This window comes from Gavialis gangeticus, unplaced genomic scaffold (assembly GCF_001723915.1).
Source record: "Gavialis gangeticus isolate Ggan-Ray unplaced genomic scaffold, GavGan_comp1, whole genome shotgun sequence".
NCBI classification, from domain to species: Eukaryota; Metazoa; Chordata; order Crocodylia; family Gavialidae; genus Gavialis; species Gavialis gangeticus.
Genome location: NW_017729027.1, coordinates 5,978,073 through 5,993,801, shown reverse-complemented (window position 1 = coordinate 5,993,801; position 15,729 = coordinate 5,978,073). Strand labels below are relative to the sequence as shown.

The window sequence follows — 15,729 nt, the reverse complement described above, 5'->3', positions numbered from 1 at the left end:
CCTCCCTTTTTTAAAGATAGGGACCACGCTGGCTATCTTCCAATCATCTGGCACCTGGCCCGAGCACCATGAGCGCTCGTAAAGCTGTGCCAAAGGCCCTGCAATAACCCCTGCTAGCTCCCTCAACACCCTGGGGTGGAGAGCATCTGGACCAGCTGATTTGAACACGTCCAGCCCCTCCAGAAGCTCTCTAACCCCATCCTCCCCAACCTGAGGTCTGGAGGCGTTCCCCTCGAGTCCGTCTTGCATTGACGGTGGTGAAGTCCTGGTCCCTGGACAAGAAAACGGAGATGAAGAATTACTTAGAGGTCTGCTTCCTCCTCTGGCGCAACCACCAGATTGCCCAGAGAATCTTGCAGGGGCCCCATGTTTCCTGGTGCCTTCTTCATCCTCACTATATATTTGAAAAAGGACTTTTTATTATCTTTGATCTTGGATGCTAGTCCTAGCGTCCATGTCTGCCTTAGCTTTCCTAAATTTAATAAGACTATAGCATTCTGGGTTATGAAAAATGTTTTGTGCATAGCAAAATGTTTCAAAATCTTCCAAACGGCAGGGTACTAGTAAACTTCTCAAATAAAAGCTTTTCATAAGATGTACTCTAACAAGTGATTCTTGTCTGTATTCAGAAATCTATCAACTTAAAGACAAACCTTGCTTTTGCTTCCATTAGCATTTGCAGTGGCAACATATCTGTAACAGTGGACTGCAGATTCTGTTCCTTCTTGTGTACCTCCAGCAGAATCATTTACTTATCAGTACAAATCCACAGAAGGCGGTGGTTTTTCTGCAGGAGGAACCCTTGAATGGTGTGTGGAAGCCACACAGGACTCCCCTGACTAATTCAAATGTTGAACTAGAAATTAGGATCCTAAATTCTCTTTGTTACTTCTGTTTGTTACTTCCTCCATTATTTGTCAATATTTTGTAATGGGAAAAATGTTCTGTATATTAAATTCTATTGAAATGCTGTTCATACCACTGCCCATTTAATATTGCATTAAATTATGAGGATGTGACTGTCGTGGGATGTAGGAATTTATGGTTTCTTGACTCTGTGAAATCCAGCAGCTCTGTTAAAGACTGATAGAATTGTTAATGCCTGATAATGCCTTGGAGCTTAGTGAAGTCAGTTTACTGATTTTTCTGAGGCATAATAAATTCTTTATCCAGATGGTGTTAACGTACATTACACTGTTATGAGTGAATGCACTGAAGTTTAAAGTGAAAAATCAGTATTGTACCTTACTTGTATAGCAGCAATCTCTAGCAGCCCTTGTGCTATGTTTTGGATGGCTCTCACACTGGTGGGCTTCATATGAGTTTCAAATACAGAGTTGAGAGTGCTTGTATTGCTCATTGCCTATCAACAGATGACCATGGTAACAGATCTTTGGAACCAATGAAAGTATTAGCTTTTTCATTAGTGAAATGTGCTCGTATTTCCCCTAATATGATTTAATATTCCTACTTTACCATTTCAGTTATTACCTATTAACATAATACTGCCCTGAAAATTATATAAAATGTTATACTCTAATAGAAATATGAATTTTCCCTTGGAACCTTCTGGTCTAATGTCTAGTAGGCAGCTACTTCGACAATGGAATATATATAGCATTCTGCCTTGACAGATTGCACTAACTACATGCATAAGAGTAGTGATGCTGTGTTGAAATTGTATGACAAATAAATAGATATTTCTTAATATTTTCAAGGCTCTGGCAGTAACCCATTACAGTGGGAATGGAGGGGAGCTAGGGGAAAATGTCATGAAAATTATTAGTTCTGAGATGAATAAATAATGCTGCATAACAAATGTATGCCTATAGAACAGGGGTTGGCAATTATTTGGGCTGGAGGGCCACTCAAGGAGTTCTGGTGAGCTATTGTGGGCCAGGTCATCATCTCTTCCCCCCACCCTCTGCCCCCAAACTCACCAAAATGCCGTAAGTAGCTCTGTTCCACGTTGTGCTGGGTGGCTGGCATTGTACCACGGGTGGGTGGGAACAGCATCCAGGAATGGGATGAGTGGATGGGGCCAGGGCTTGGATCACAGGGCTGTAACAGCATGGGTCGGGGGCCTGGGTCTGGGACCTGGGACAGAGCCATGATCCACTTGCTGCATGCCCCTGCAATGGGCACCAGTTGTGCAGGCAGGGGCATGTGGGGAGCATGCCAGGTGGGAACTGAGGGACTCACCAGGGGCTGGCCAAAATCCTGTGGTAGTCTGGATCCATCCCACATGCCATATTTTGCCACCCCTCCTATAGAAACAATATTTTTAAAACCTGTTCTTCTGTTTTCCAGATTTGAGGCTCAGTTTATTCTTTCAGAGCCAAGTAAAGAATGGAATGGCAAACGAGGGAAAATATCTTCATCTCTGCTTTCTGAGTTTTTTAAAAGGAGCAAACAAGATTCCAAAGTACTTATATGCATCTGTGGTCCAGCACCTTTTACAGAGCAAGGAGAACGGTGAGTGTAAAAGTTATTATTTCTGTACCTGTAGTGTACTGTTAACAACGTCACCATTTCTAAAAGCAGCTCTTTGAATATTTTTTTTATGAAAAAAAATCATAAATGTGTGTAGGGTTTATAAGGAAGGATCCAGGTTTTCCGTTTCCCACAGAAAAATGGGCCAAAATGTGGATTTTCCCCTTCACCACATTTTAATAGAGAAACCTATGGATTTTGCGCTTTTGCAAAGAGCTCTCTGCAGGCTGACAGAGTTCCAGCCTGCAAGGGGCTGGGAGGGAGCCTGAGGAGGGTGGCTAGGTAAGGGGTGCCATGTGCATGCATATGCACATGGCTGCCAGGTAACCTGGAGAGCAGCTCCCACAGGTGGTGAGGAAGGGGGAAACTGAAGCCCCCATAGGGGAAGAGTTGGGGAGGGCTGGGACTGCAGCCCAGCTGGGTGGTATGTGAGGCAGCAGGGCTGCAGCAGGGCCTTGCAGGGAAGGGGCCGCAGGTGGCTTGTCCCGGGGAGTGGAGGGGTGAGGGGCAGCTCCCTGCCACTGCGCATGCTCCTCGGTCAGGCAGGTAGTACTGGTGTCCCCAGATCTGTGTGCGGGTTGGGGGTTGGCTGCCTGTTGTAGACTTGGGCTCCTGCCCTGCTGCCCTTCCCAGGGGCCTCTGCAGCCTGGCAGGTGCAACCTAGCACTGCACAGGGCAGCTGCTTGCCACTACGAGCTCCCCAATGCCCTGGTGAGGCATCCCCTGCATGCGTGGCAGCACTCATAGGCACAGATCTGCACTGCTGCCCATCCCCTGCTGCCATGTGTGCAGGGAATGCCTTACCAGGGCAGCGCAGAGCTTGCAGTGGCAAGCAGGTGCCCATGCAGTCCTGCTATGCCCTGCAGTGCTAGATTGCACCTGTTTGAAGTTTTCACTCTTGAAGTATTAATATTGAAAGATGCTAAGTGTTCAAGATTTTGAAAATGAATCTGACTTGGAGAAAGTGATAATTTCTGATGCTCAAGAATTACTGAAAGAGAGATCCATGTAATTTCTGCTAGTTCTGGTAGTCTGTTTCTGGTAGTCTGTCTGCTGAGAGTCATTAAAGTCTAGAATGTTTCTAACAGATTTCAAATAAAAATGTAATGTATTTGTGTTTGTAATGCATCTATTCAGATGTATGCATTATAAGAAAAGAAAAATAAGGATAAAAAGACAACTCTTCACCCAATTCTCTCCCAATTCTAAAATACTGAACCAACTGTGGACAGTTGTTATACATAGCTTTGTTGAAATAGGAAAGGTTGCACAGCTCTAAGAGATGATGGAATTCAGCCATTAGAGAAAAATACATTTTAAAGATTTTGATTCTGCAGATAGTAGTTCTAATATTGAATAGCTCTTATTTTTAGAAAATGTTTTAGCATCATCAAGGATTTTTGTTCCATGTATGAATTTATTTGTAGGCATGGAAGGTCTTTTCAGTGTGTTTGGCTGGACTATTTTCCATTAGTTCTTTCTATTGAAAATGACAGAGGGTAGCTGCTAAACTGTTAAAATGTTTTGATTAACACTCCTGTTGTTTAGTCTCCAGACATTCAAATTTATATATTTCATTTTTGTTTTTCAGGTTTCTGAAGGATCTTGGCTATTGCAAAGAAGAGATCCATAGTTTTACTGCATAAGCTGATATGAAGAAAGCACTGTTTATATGATGCAATTTTATTTATTTACATTCATGATTAAATTTCAATTCTTAAAATGAAAGCTATTTTGTATGGCTTAAAATTTGACTCTTGGTATCAGATTATATTTCTTGAATAGAGTATGTCTTTGGGGAAAAGGATTTTGTACTGTGTTTTATCTTGCTTTGTATTTATTTTTGCTAAAATTCAACTAGGGTAATAATTTATTGTAGAGGCAAGTACATTTTTACAGTACACATTATATTAGTTGTTAAATTTTGTTGGTACAGAAGGACTCTTCATAGCTATAATTTATCACCATTGTAAGCACTGTTACATAAAAATCTACTTGAAACATTTATTGCATTTCTATATATAAAATGTCTTATTAGCAATACTGTCTGAATTTAAATATTGCACTGTTAACTCAGGTAAATGATCACTTACACTATGTTCTCATTGTTGATCTCTGAAATCTGTTTGACTGGTAAGTGATCGAAACATGTTATTGAACTTGTACATAATGTCGAACAACAAAAGATAAAATGCCTTTGTATGGCAAAGTGTAAATTCAGATGCACTAAGTAATAAAAAAGGTTAAAAATATGGCACTTGCCATGTGCAAGACAGATACTTAATATTCTCAGTTTTCTATGTTATTGGGGGGGAAGGATGATCCAAATGCTTAAGGCACCTTCAGGTAAGTGTGCAGGTGGGGGGTTGAGGCCCCCATAGGGAGGGAGTTGGGCAGAGCTGGGGTTGCTGCCCAGCCAGGCAGTGCATGTGGACCCGGGGCCACAATACACAGCAGCAAGGCCCTGTGGGGAGCAGAACAGGGCTGGGGCTGGCTCATCCAGGGCATAGCAGGGTTTGGGCCGGCTCCCCACCACTGCGTTTGCTCCTGGGGTGGACAGGGGGAAGCTGTGTCCCCAGATCTGTGCACTGGGTGGGGGAAGGCACAGGTTGTGGTCTCATGCTCTAGCCCTTCTGCCTTCCCAGGGGCCTCCACAGCCCAGTGGGTGCAATCCTAGGATTTATTTATGGCAGAGATGAATCCAGGTCTCCCATCTCAGACTTCCTACATGATCTTGGGCTACCAAGGAAGGGCCTTATGACGATAAATAAATTAAAGTTTGCAGTGTATCCAAGTACTAGGGTAATGAGTAATAGGGGCAGTGTGAGTACCTAAAAGAAATGGACACTTGTTGTAATGACATGAGATGAGAGTATTTTGAATCTGTGGCTCTGCTTTCTAAAATAGTGATCCCCAAAGATTGTGCCATGCCACACACAGTGTACTGCAAGAGTAACAGAATTATGCCGCAGGTTCCCCTTGTGTGAGAAGGTGTAAATGCTTTCCTTGCCCTCCCTCTTCCCCTCCCTAACCCTCCATTCAATACCCTATGCCTGCTGCACTTACTCCAGCCTGCCGCTGCTCCTTTGGGGACTGTCACCACTGCTGTTGCTTTTCCCCATCTTCAGGCATCCCCTGTGTAACACCCCCCCCCCATGCCTCCTCCAGCCCATGCTCCCAGCAGCGTGGCTTTGAGCAGGTGGATGCAGACTGTCATGTGTTGGAGCCTAGTTTGTCCCCTCTATTCCTCCCATGCTCCTGGGGCCAGCAGGAGGGGCTGTGGAAGTGGTTACCAGCATGAGTGGATCAACCTTGGCAACAGGGGCTGTTCTTCCTCCCTGAGGTATAGATTAGGGGTAAAGAGTGGGAGGCAGTGGAAAGAGCAGAGCATAGTATGGTGAGGTCCTGCTTCTACTGCCCTTAAGCCTGCCTAGATAGTGATTCTCAATATTTTTTAGTCTTAATCCTTTCTGATTGTACATCTGTCTCTGTGATTTTTCAACTGGGATGCTGCTAAATTCAGAAAAGCTATCGAAGAGGCTTTGAGGCTAAAAAGGTTGGGAGCTACTGGTAAAGACAAATTCTTTGCTTGAAGATGTATTTGTGTCGTTTTTTTAACAGTACACTTGGCACTGGTATGATTTCCTCTGGCAAGGAAGTTGAATATGATATATTTTGAAAATATATAGATATACCTTTTTGGATGTAAGAATGAAGTGCGCTGCCAATTTTAATCCAGAAAAGTGTGCCCCAGGTATCAAAAGTTTGGGAAACATTAGTTTGAGGTTACATAATTTGATAAGTGGCTAAAATTTAGTATACAATAGTATATGTGACAGAGAAGCAGCAAAATAATTAGTTATCCTTTTTCTGGTTATAAGCATGTAGGACAATAGTTGTTGCATGTAATCTTGTCTATATGCATCCTTCCCTGTTAGTTCTCAGTGCTGTTGATGTACTGTATTATAAAACTGAATAGTCTTGTCTGTTCTGCTACAAAAGCCTTGTTAACAACACACTTGTAACAAAAGCATCCATGCTTCATGACATGAAGTGTTTGAATGACAATACTCAAATGGTGGGAAAAATTCTTCTTTGCAAGCTTTTGGGTATAAATACCCTTCATCAGACTGAGGAAGTTTCTGCAGTTGATGTGTGCTCTTCCTGGATGGAATGAATAGTAAAGCAGCCAGAGGCTGTTATGCATGCAAGATTTCCTGGCCTTATACACTTCATCCTCGCACGCAACAACTTCACTTTCAATAACCAACACTTCCTCCAGACTGTGGGCACCAAAATGGCCCCACAGTATGCCAACATTTTTATGAGCCACCTGGAAGAATTCCTCAAGGACTGAACCATCAAACCCTTGCTATACTTAAGATATATCAACGACATTTTCATCATTTGGACTGAAAACCTGCAATCTCTGATTGAATTCCATCAGAAATTCAGCAGTCATCACCCCTCCATCAGACTATCTCTTGAATACTCCAAAACCAACGTCTCCTTTTTAGACATGATGATCACTATCCAGAAGGGTAATACACAGACCACAATATACAAGAAACCCACGGACCAACATAGGCATCTGCACAGAACCAGCAATCACCTTAAACACACCAAGAAAGTTGTAATGTACAGCCAAGCCCTCCAATACCACCAAATTTGCACTGAGGAGAACACCCAGGATTGTCACCTCACTAATCTCAAAAAGGCTTTCACTTAACAAGTGTCAGGTATCCAGGTTGTAGCTATATTGGTCTAGAAGAAAAAACAAGCATGACTCAGATAATATCTTTTATTTTTTTTTGCAAAAATCTTCTTGATCTAATAAAAGAGAGAATCTACATTCAACAAAGACATTCCTCCAGAGAGACAGATTGCACTTTTGAAAGAGCCACCTGGGTACCACTTGAAGAACTGTTGCAGTACAGAAGAAAAACACACTGCTGCTTCTGATGATATACCACCCCTCCCTGGAACGTATATGGAAAATCCTCAAACAATTGCAATCACCACTAGAAGAAGACTCAGATCTTAAAGGGATCTTCCTAGAACTACTAGCCTTTAAACAAGCACCGAACCTCGCTAACCTCATCACCAGAAGCAAACTTCCTATGACCCAGAACACCGAATGGATCCAGACCATGCCTTGACAAGAAATGTAAAACCTGCCAGCACATCACCACCCCCACAATTACTATACCTTACAAGAGAACCATCAGCATTCCTGGATCTTACAGCTACACCTCCAGAAATGTAATATACCTCATCCAATGCACCAAATGCCCTGATGGAAAATATGTAAGAGAAACAAAATGCCACCTGTGTACCAAAATGAACGCACACCAAAAATCTCTCACAAGACGAGAATACCCTGTGGGGCATATTTCTCACAAGAAAGCCACTCTCTTTCCAGTCTCTCAGTTCTAATCCTCAAAGGGAATTTACAAAACACCTTTCACAGATGAGCCTACGAACTTCACTTCATCAGCCTACTGGATACAAAAAATCATGGACTAAATATAGATACTGGATTTATGACACATCCTATAACCTGCCTAACATCTGATTTCCCAGGTACTTCTCCGCTATTTACCAGCTACATTCATTCCCCTTTTCCCATGCTCCTGCCCCTCCCAAGCCTGCCTCTCATCCACTGACTCCTCAATTTACATTTTAACTGCCTGGCTTCCAGCCTCTGGCTTCTTTACTATTCATTCCATCCAGGAAGAGCACACACCAACTGCAGATGCTTCCTCAGCCTGACAAAGGGTGTTTGGACCTGAAAGCTTGAAAAGAAGAATTTTTCCAACTATTTGAGTTGGTCTAATAATTCTTTACTCAAAGAATCTTGTCTATGTCCTTAGATCAACACAGCTACACCCTATACTACTGAATGGCAATACATATTTTGTCTAGGCTTGCAACCTGGCAGTAACTGGATTTTTTAAATTTGATGATCTTTCACCCTAGCAAAATGAAAAAGAATACCAGACATGATACCAGTACTGATACAAAAGGGCACTTACTATTATCCTATGTTCTATCAGGAGAGGGGTATTGGGAACATCATGCCATTTCTTGTCACTAAAATATTGTATCATTCTAAACAGTCAAAGCTTTTCCATATGGATCATTTTTTGTAAATGAAGCTTGAAGTTTCTAGATTTTTTTTCCATTGAGCAAAATAATATCTGTACCACAATTGGCCTGATAGCCAGAACGTGTGTTAAATATCAGAATTTAGTTTTTCTGTCCTTTGTGCAACTCTTGTGGGAATGGACACACAAAATTATTACAGTAATTTACTTTGGATTTTACTTCAAAACAAAGAAAGGGCACATGACCAAATTTCCTACACCAGCTTCCTGTGGCTACAGCACTTGACAACAAAGTGGTAGAGAGGCCAGTTTGCATCAAGCAAACAACCAGGTGGACATTGATTAGGGCAGGGGTTTTCAACCTTTTTAAGGAGTGTACCTCTTCTGGTACACTTCTGGCGGAGCGGCAATGCAGGATGGTGGATGGTGGCGGCTGCTGCTGCGTGCAAACTCCCCCCGCCTCCCCCCCACATCAGGTCAGCCAGGCAGTGCCTGTGCAGCCCGTAGAAAGGAGTCACTGCCTTCACCACCTCCCCCCTGGCTCCTGGGAGGCAGTGGCATGGGGTGGCGGGTGGCGGTACTTCATCCTCACCCACCTGCATGTACCTCCTAGCCCTTTTCCCAAGTATCTTTGGGGGTACACGTACCCCCGGTTGACAACCCCTGGATCAGGACAATAATCATCAACCCTTTCAGATTCAAGTCACACCTTGGAAAATGCCAGGTCTTAGTTTTCACTTCTTTTAACTGCAGGAATTCAGAAAACTCAGAAAGATGCCAGCAGGTCAGAATGATTTTAATGTTTTTTTAATTGCTGTGGCAAAAAATAATGGATTCTGTTTTCTTCATAGGACTTGCTGAATTGTTTCTGCCTTAGATTGTTGATACGTTGCATTGCCCAAGTGCTAATCTTTGCATTTCTTAAATCATCTTCCAGTTATTTTGATGCATTTGTCCCCATGAGTTTGTAATCCCAAAGCTATATTAGTGCTTTCCTAGTAGGGTTTGGACTCAATGAGTCTTTGTGGTTGGGTTAACACATTGGCCATTCCCCAGTGACAGGAAGGAAGAAGTGCTGGTGTTCTTGAAGGGCAGAATGATCCAGCCAGGATGCAGCGAACGGTGTTTTTTCTTTTTTTGGTTTGGTGCTATCTACTGCTGATTTTCCTAGAAGATGGATCAACTTTGGCTGTATATTTCACTGATTATACTTGAATATCACTTGAAGTCTCTGATTATCTTTAGCTCTTTCAAAGTGTGTCATGTATTGGTTATAAGCCTTTAAATGTATGTGGTTTGCTTTGTTCTTATTTAACTGATGAATTATCTTTCTCCACAGCCACTGAAGACTCCACACAACATTTAACAAATAGAAACATGACTTCATGGGAAAGAAAGAGAAACTTTGTAAAGAAAAACCTTTTAAGAATTTTCCAGTTTTGGATGGTAGCTAATGCCTCCCTGATTAACTTGCCATTTATTAATTAGTATTAGTTCTAAAAACTTTAGATACAAACTAAAACATACCAGTTTTTATTTTACAAGTGTCAGCCTTTCAGTGCTGTAAGCTGGAATGAGTTTTTTGAACATTTTCACTTTCTTCCTGAGGGGAAACCGTTATTTTCTGTAAGCTTTCAAATCAATACAGTTGAAGCTTGCACTGAGTTTGTGTTCAAGAGAGAACTTTAAAAGTTACTCCTTGATGCTGCAAGTTGAGATTTGCTAATTATTTCCTGCCAGCTCCTATGAAGTTTACCTGAAGAGCTGACTGGCATGCACCAAATGAAATAAATGTTGTTATTTACAAAATATAATTTACTGATGCAGGAAATTGTTGGTCCACTATTTTGCAGTCAACTAACAAGATACAAGGGGAAAAACTGAGATAGGGCTAAAGAAATCCAGATGGATGCCCAAGGCTGCCTGTTTACTCCATACTGTGCTCTTTCCAGCCTAGCAGGGTACTATGTGTTACATTTAGCACAGGGGTGGGAGAAATAAGGCCCACCAGGCCATTCTATCTGGCCTGTGGGGCCCCTAAAAAATTTAGAAAATTAATGTGCATCTGCAACAGCAATAAGATGACAGCAGCCAGGGACAGTAGGACCCAGGGTAAGCCCTGACAGGCTCCTGCAGTAGCAGGGCCCATCCAGCTCTGTCCCCCAACCTGGGGCCATGGGGCTGTTTGCAGCTCCCTGCCCTGAGCTTGAAATTTCACTAAGGGGGTGGGAGGCAGGCAGGAAGGTGGGGGAAATGGCAGTGGGGTGGGGGAGTGGAAGTGAGTGGGCGTGCAGGAGCACAGGGCCCACACCAGTGCCAGGGCCAGCACTGGCGGGGCCCAGGGCAGGGTGGCAGGAGCGTGGGGCATGGGCTGCCAGGGGTCTATGTAGCCGAACTGCGCTGTACCAACAGAGAGAGGGGAGCTGGCCCAGCTCCACAGAGGTCCAACCACCTGGGACCCTGCACTCCTGCCACCCGCTCTGGGCCCTGCCTGTGCTGGCCCCAGGGCACCAATGTGGGCCCTGCACTCCCACCCAGCTGCCGTGTACCTGCTTGTTCCCAGCCTCGCGTGACCCAGCCCCGCAGCACAGGCAGGGATGTCCACGAGCAGCCCTGACCCTGCACGCCCTGCACTCTCCTGTCTAGGCTGAGCAGCAATGGTGGTGGGGAACAAGCTGCTGCTCAGCGCAGGGTAAAAGTGGCTGCTCCCCCTCCAGCCGCTGGCACTCCCTGCAGCAGCCACCCAGAGCCCACGCAGGGCTGTCCTGCCTCTCTGCCACATCGCCGCCTTTGGAGCAGTGGTGGTAACAAAGAACAGGCACAGGCAGCCCTGCGTGGGTTCCAAGAAGCTGCCACAGGGAGTGCCAGTGGTGGGAGGGGGTACAGCCGCTTTTTCCCTCCCCCAGCAGCAGTTTGTGCTTCGGTGCTGCTGCCACCCAGCCTGGATGGGCAAGTGCGGGGTGTGTGGAGTTGGGGCTGCTTGCCTGTGTTGCAGGGTTGAGAGCGAGTGGGCATGCGGGATGGGAGCCATGGCTTCTACCGCCGGTAGCACGTGTGGGCGGTAGGGTGGCTCTGGGAGGGAGGCAGCTGGGTCTGTGCCCTGTCCCACTTCCACCACCATGGCTGAGCCTGGTGAGGTGCTGCCTGTGCACTGGGACCCATGCCAGGCTAGGCAGGACCCTCCACCCCCATCCACAGCTGGTAGCAGGGGGATGCAGGCAGGGGGAGGCGGGAGGCGGCTCTGCTGCTTGCTCCTAGGAAAGGCAGCAGAGCCTCTTCTTCCTGGGCAGCCCCAACTGGGTCCCCCTGGGCCACCACCTGTGCAGTCCCATCCCCTGCAGGGTCTCCTGGTGCACCAACCCCACCCAGTCCTCGCAACCCAACCCCCCCCATAAAAATTAAATTTAAACGTAAATTAAATTTAAATCTGTAAATTAAACAGTTTGCAGGTCCACAGTATAAAAAGGTTGGGAACCCCTGCCATAGACCTCTACCAGCCCACACCCTATGCTCCTACCACTTCACTTTGGGGCCCACAGTCCCCATGCTCCTGCACACCCACTCACTTCCATTCCCCACCTCCCCTGCTGCCACTTTCCCCGCTGTCCTGCCCACTCACCGTCTGCTCTGCACCCAGTGGCTCCCATACCCACAATACTGTACCCACACATGCATCCCCACAAACCCCCATACCCACCCACCCACAACTCTTCACAGACCCCATGCACACCCCACATAATATACAAATAAGACTGCATTTTGAGTTTTTATGCAATCACTTCTACATATACAGCACAAACACACACACAAATCAGATCAAAAATATATTTTTTAATTAAATTAAAATATATTATTATAGGTATTTGATTTTTACTATAGAATTTGTTTTTTTCCCCCCTAAGATGGCAAACCCTCTTCCCCAAAGGAGTACTTCCAGGGGCAAGGGAAGGGACTTCTGGTGTGAAGGTCAGAGGTTAAGGGGGTGGGACTTTTGGTCCCAAGATGGTGACTAGGGGCAAGGCACCTGTCGGGGTGGGGTTACCCATGCAGCCCCTCAACAGCTTGCCAAAACTTGGTAAGCAGCCCTCTGCCCAAAATAATTGCCCGCCCCTGATTTAGCATGAAGTGTTATGGGGGGGAACAAACTGGATCTCCATACAGGCATTGACTTAGTCTTTCCATCAAGCCATGTCTTCTGAGATGTAGCCTGGCATGTGGCATCATGCAAGTGCAGGAGACGGTGTCTCTAAGATGGATAGGTAAATCCTGACCGGGGAGATCCAGAAAAGACTGGAATGAACCTTAGGTCCAGCACCATGAGGTCTAATCTGACACTGATCAGAGCTTATTCCTACAGAGCCCAACCAACGTTGGTTTCTCTTCAAATTGCCCCCATTTTGGATGGCTGTAGGGCAATTGCCTGGAGTTCTCTTAACTTCTTCAGCAATCATTGCATTACCATGGAGACTGCTAGAATGGACTCCATATCACATGAAACAGTCCTTCAGTCACTATTCACTTAGGATTTTGGGATTTCCCTTTAGGAAGGTTTTGTACTGCTTTGTAGTCGCCCACAATAGAGTGTGTATATAGACAAATATTTCCAGGAAAAGAGAAGTTATTTACCAGTATCTCGCATTCATTGAGATTTATGATGGTTATATCCACATTTCACATTCAGCCTCTCTTCTCTCTTTCCCAGAATCTTTGACACGTGTATTCTGCAATTGAGAGAAGGGAGAAAGACCACACTGTTCTTTATGCTGTTAGTGTGGAGCATAGCGAAGAGGCAGCCTGTGTGTATGCTGTATGGATACTGCTAGAGCAGTGGTTCTCAACCTTTTTAGACTTGAGGTACCCCTTGTTAGTCTTAAAGCATCCCTCATTAGTTTCGAAGCACCCTTTGGAAATTGCCAGCTCTTACTTTTCACTCATGGTTGGATTACAGAGAAATAAGAGATCAGTTCTTCTGTTGCAAAGAACTCAAAGACTGAACTGGGAGAGAACAGATAGGCATATGAATGTAGGGTTTGCATTTCCTAACCCCAGATAGATGCCTATCTGATCTCTTCTTGAAAACCTCCAGTGAAGACTGCATAAGTCTCCTAGGCAAGTTGTTTCATTATTCTGCTTTTCATTTTTTCCATACATTTGACCATCTTGCATTGCAATTTAAATCCATGTTATGTGTCCTGTCCTATGTGGTCTTTCATGGCAGCCTTTCAAATATTTGGAAACTGTCATTTTTTTTCTCTGAATTTCCTTTTTCCCCGAAGTAAAAAGATCCAGTTCTTTCAGACTTTCTATAGGCAGCTTGTTTTTCAGTCTTTAAAGATCTTTCTTTCTCCTTGCACCCTCCATCATTTCTCTACACTTTCCTTATAATATTGTGCCCAAAACAGTCAAGCTGAGACCTAAGTAGTGCTAAAAAGAATCACTTCTACTGTCTTCCTTATAATGCTACTGGTGACACATTTGCTTTTACAGCCACAACATTTCACTGATGACTCACGTTGTTTGTGAACCACAGTAATCCCCAAATCCTTTTTGACAATGCTATTCTCAAGACAGTTACCCTCCATTCAGTATTTGGGAATTTGGCTTTTCTTCCCTGTGTGTAGCACCTAGATACTTACCTCAGATTAAATGTTTTAGACTCTGCTTTGGCAGCAGTTTCACACTATAGACCTTCTTTTCATTGTCTTCCATCTGAATGCATAGATAACTGGGTTTGAAGGAACATTCACTGAACTATGATGTGATAGATGCTATGGAACTGTGGAACATACAGACTTATATTAATTTTCATAAATATTATGTATATGAACCCTCAGAAAGAAAGCCTGTCCCAGTATTTGGTATACTTAATACCTACTTGGTGTATTTAATATCTACACATAGAAGTTGCGGGACCATCCTGTTAAACTAGCATATAAGCTATTTTAAGATGGATAATTTGTGTTTTCTGAATTAATACCAATAACATTTTGCTTTATGATAGCTGGCAATTTGCTGGATAGCCCTTTATGAGAGAACAAAGCTGTAGGTGTTCAACTACAGATGCATTTGTGGAAGGGATCACCATGAACTGCTGGAGACTTATGCTTAAGGCTCAGGTCTGAAGGCAGAAAATTGGAATTTCACTTCCAAGAAGTTTGATGTTGGCAGGTTTGAGACATTAGTGAGATACCCATTTACACTGAGAAGATGTGGTTAATCATTGTGATCATCCTCATAACACCAGGTATTGAATTTCACCCCACAATTACTTAACTTGTTGTTGGACTAGTTTCTATATTGTAGAAAGGCAAACAGTTTTGACTTCGAGTGGAAAAAAAGAATAATTTTACTACACTTTTACTTTGATTGCGTTTTTATCCAAAATTAACTTAAAGACCTAAAAAACCCTAATAACCAACTTTACACTATTTAGGCATGGAACTACGTGTAAACATCAAATATGTCCAAAAATTGTTTGATTTAAGCCATGATGCTACTTTGAAATCATAGTTGCATTGCAAAACTGACAGAGTTAGAGGGAAAAAGTAGCTTTCTCCAAGTTTACGTGAGTATTCATGACAGAAAGAAACACAGCATAACTACCTATGTGATTTGGGACAGAGAAGGATTCAGCTATATAAGAGACGCTGCTTCTCAGTCAGTTTCCCTTCTCAAAAAAACCCTGATTCTTTTGGTCCCTTCAGTTGTTGCCTTGAGGCTTGTATCCTTTTTACACTCTGTTCTGTTGCACTTTAAAACCTTGAGGAAAAATGTTTTCCTTTGGATTGGGTTGCAGAAAATTCAAGATCCTTTTATATAGTTTGAGTTGTTATATGCCCTGGAAAAGGAGCAGTTTCATAGTTTAGTAAAAGGGCCAAACTACTCTACCTGTACGTGAGAAATGAACAGAACCAGAGGGAAACTTGGGTGATATGAAAGTGAAAAAATCAGCCAGGACATATGATGACATAAGGGGTTTATGAAGTACCGTTGGCTTCTGGATACCTAAAAGCAAATTCTGATACAGCACGCAATCCTGGCCAGGGACATAAATCTTACTTTCTTGTGCTTCTTTTGTTTTCTCTTGTACAATGCAAGTTAGTATAAAATATGCAGAAGATGCCTCAGG

General features: G+C 43.8%; 1 protein-coding gene across 3 annotated transcripts in view; it reads left to right on the top strand.

The window, feature by feature from the left end:
- LOC109299903 (cytochrome b5 reductase 4) overlaps positions 1-4,743 on the top strand; it is an 81,923-nt gene extending 77,180 nt beyond the window's left edge. For all 3 annotated transcript variants that reach the window (XM_019520402.1, XM_019520404.1, XM_019520403.1), the window contains 2 exons: positions 2,311-2,475; positions 4,085-4,743. In XM_019520402.1, coding sequence (XP_019375947.1) covers positions 2,311-2,475; positions 4,085-4,139 — 220 coding nt within the window. In that variant the 3' untranslated portion in view covers positions 4,140-4,743. The remainder of the gene's footprint in view (positions 1-2,310; positions 2,476-4,084) is intronic.
- The last annotated feature ends 10,986 nt before the right edge of the window (positions 4,744-15,729 follow it).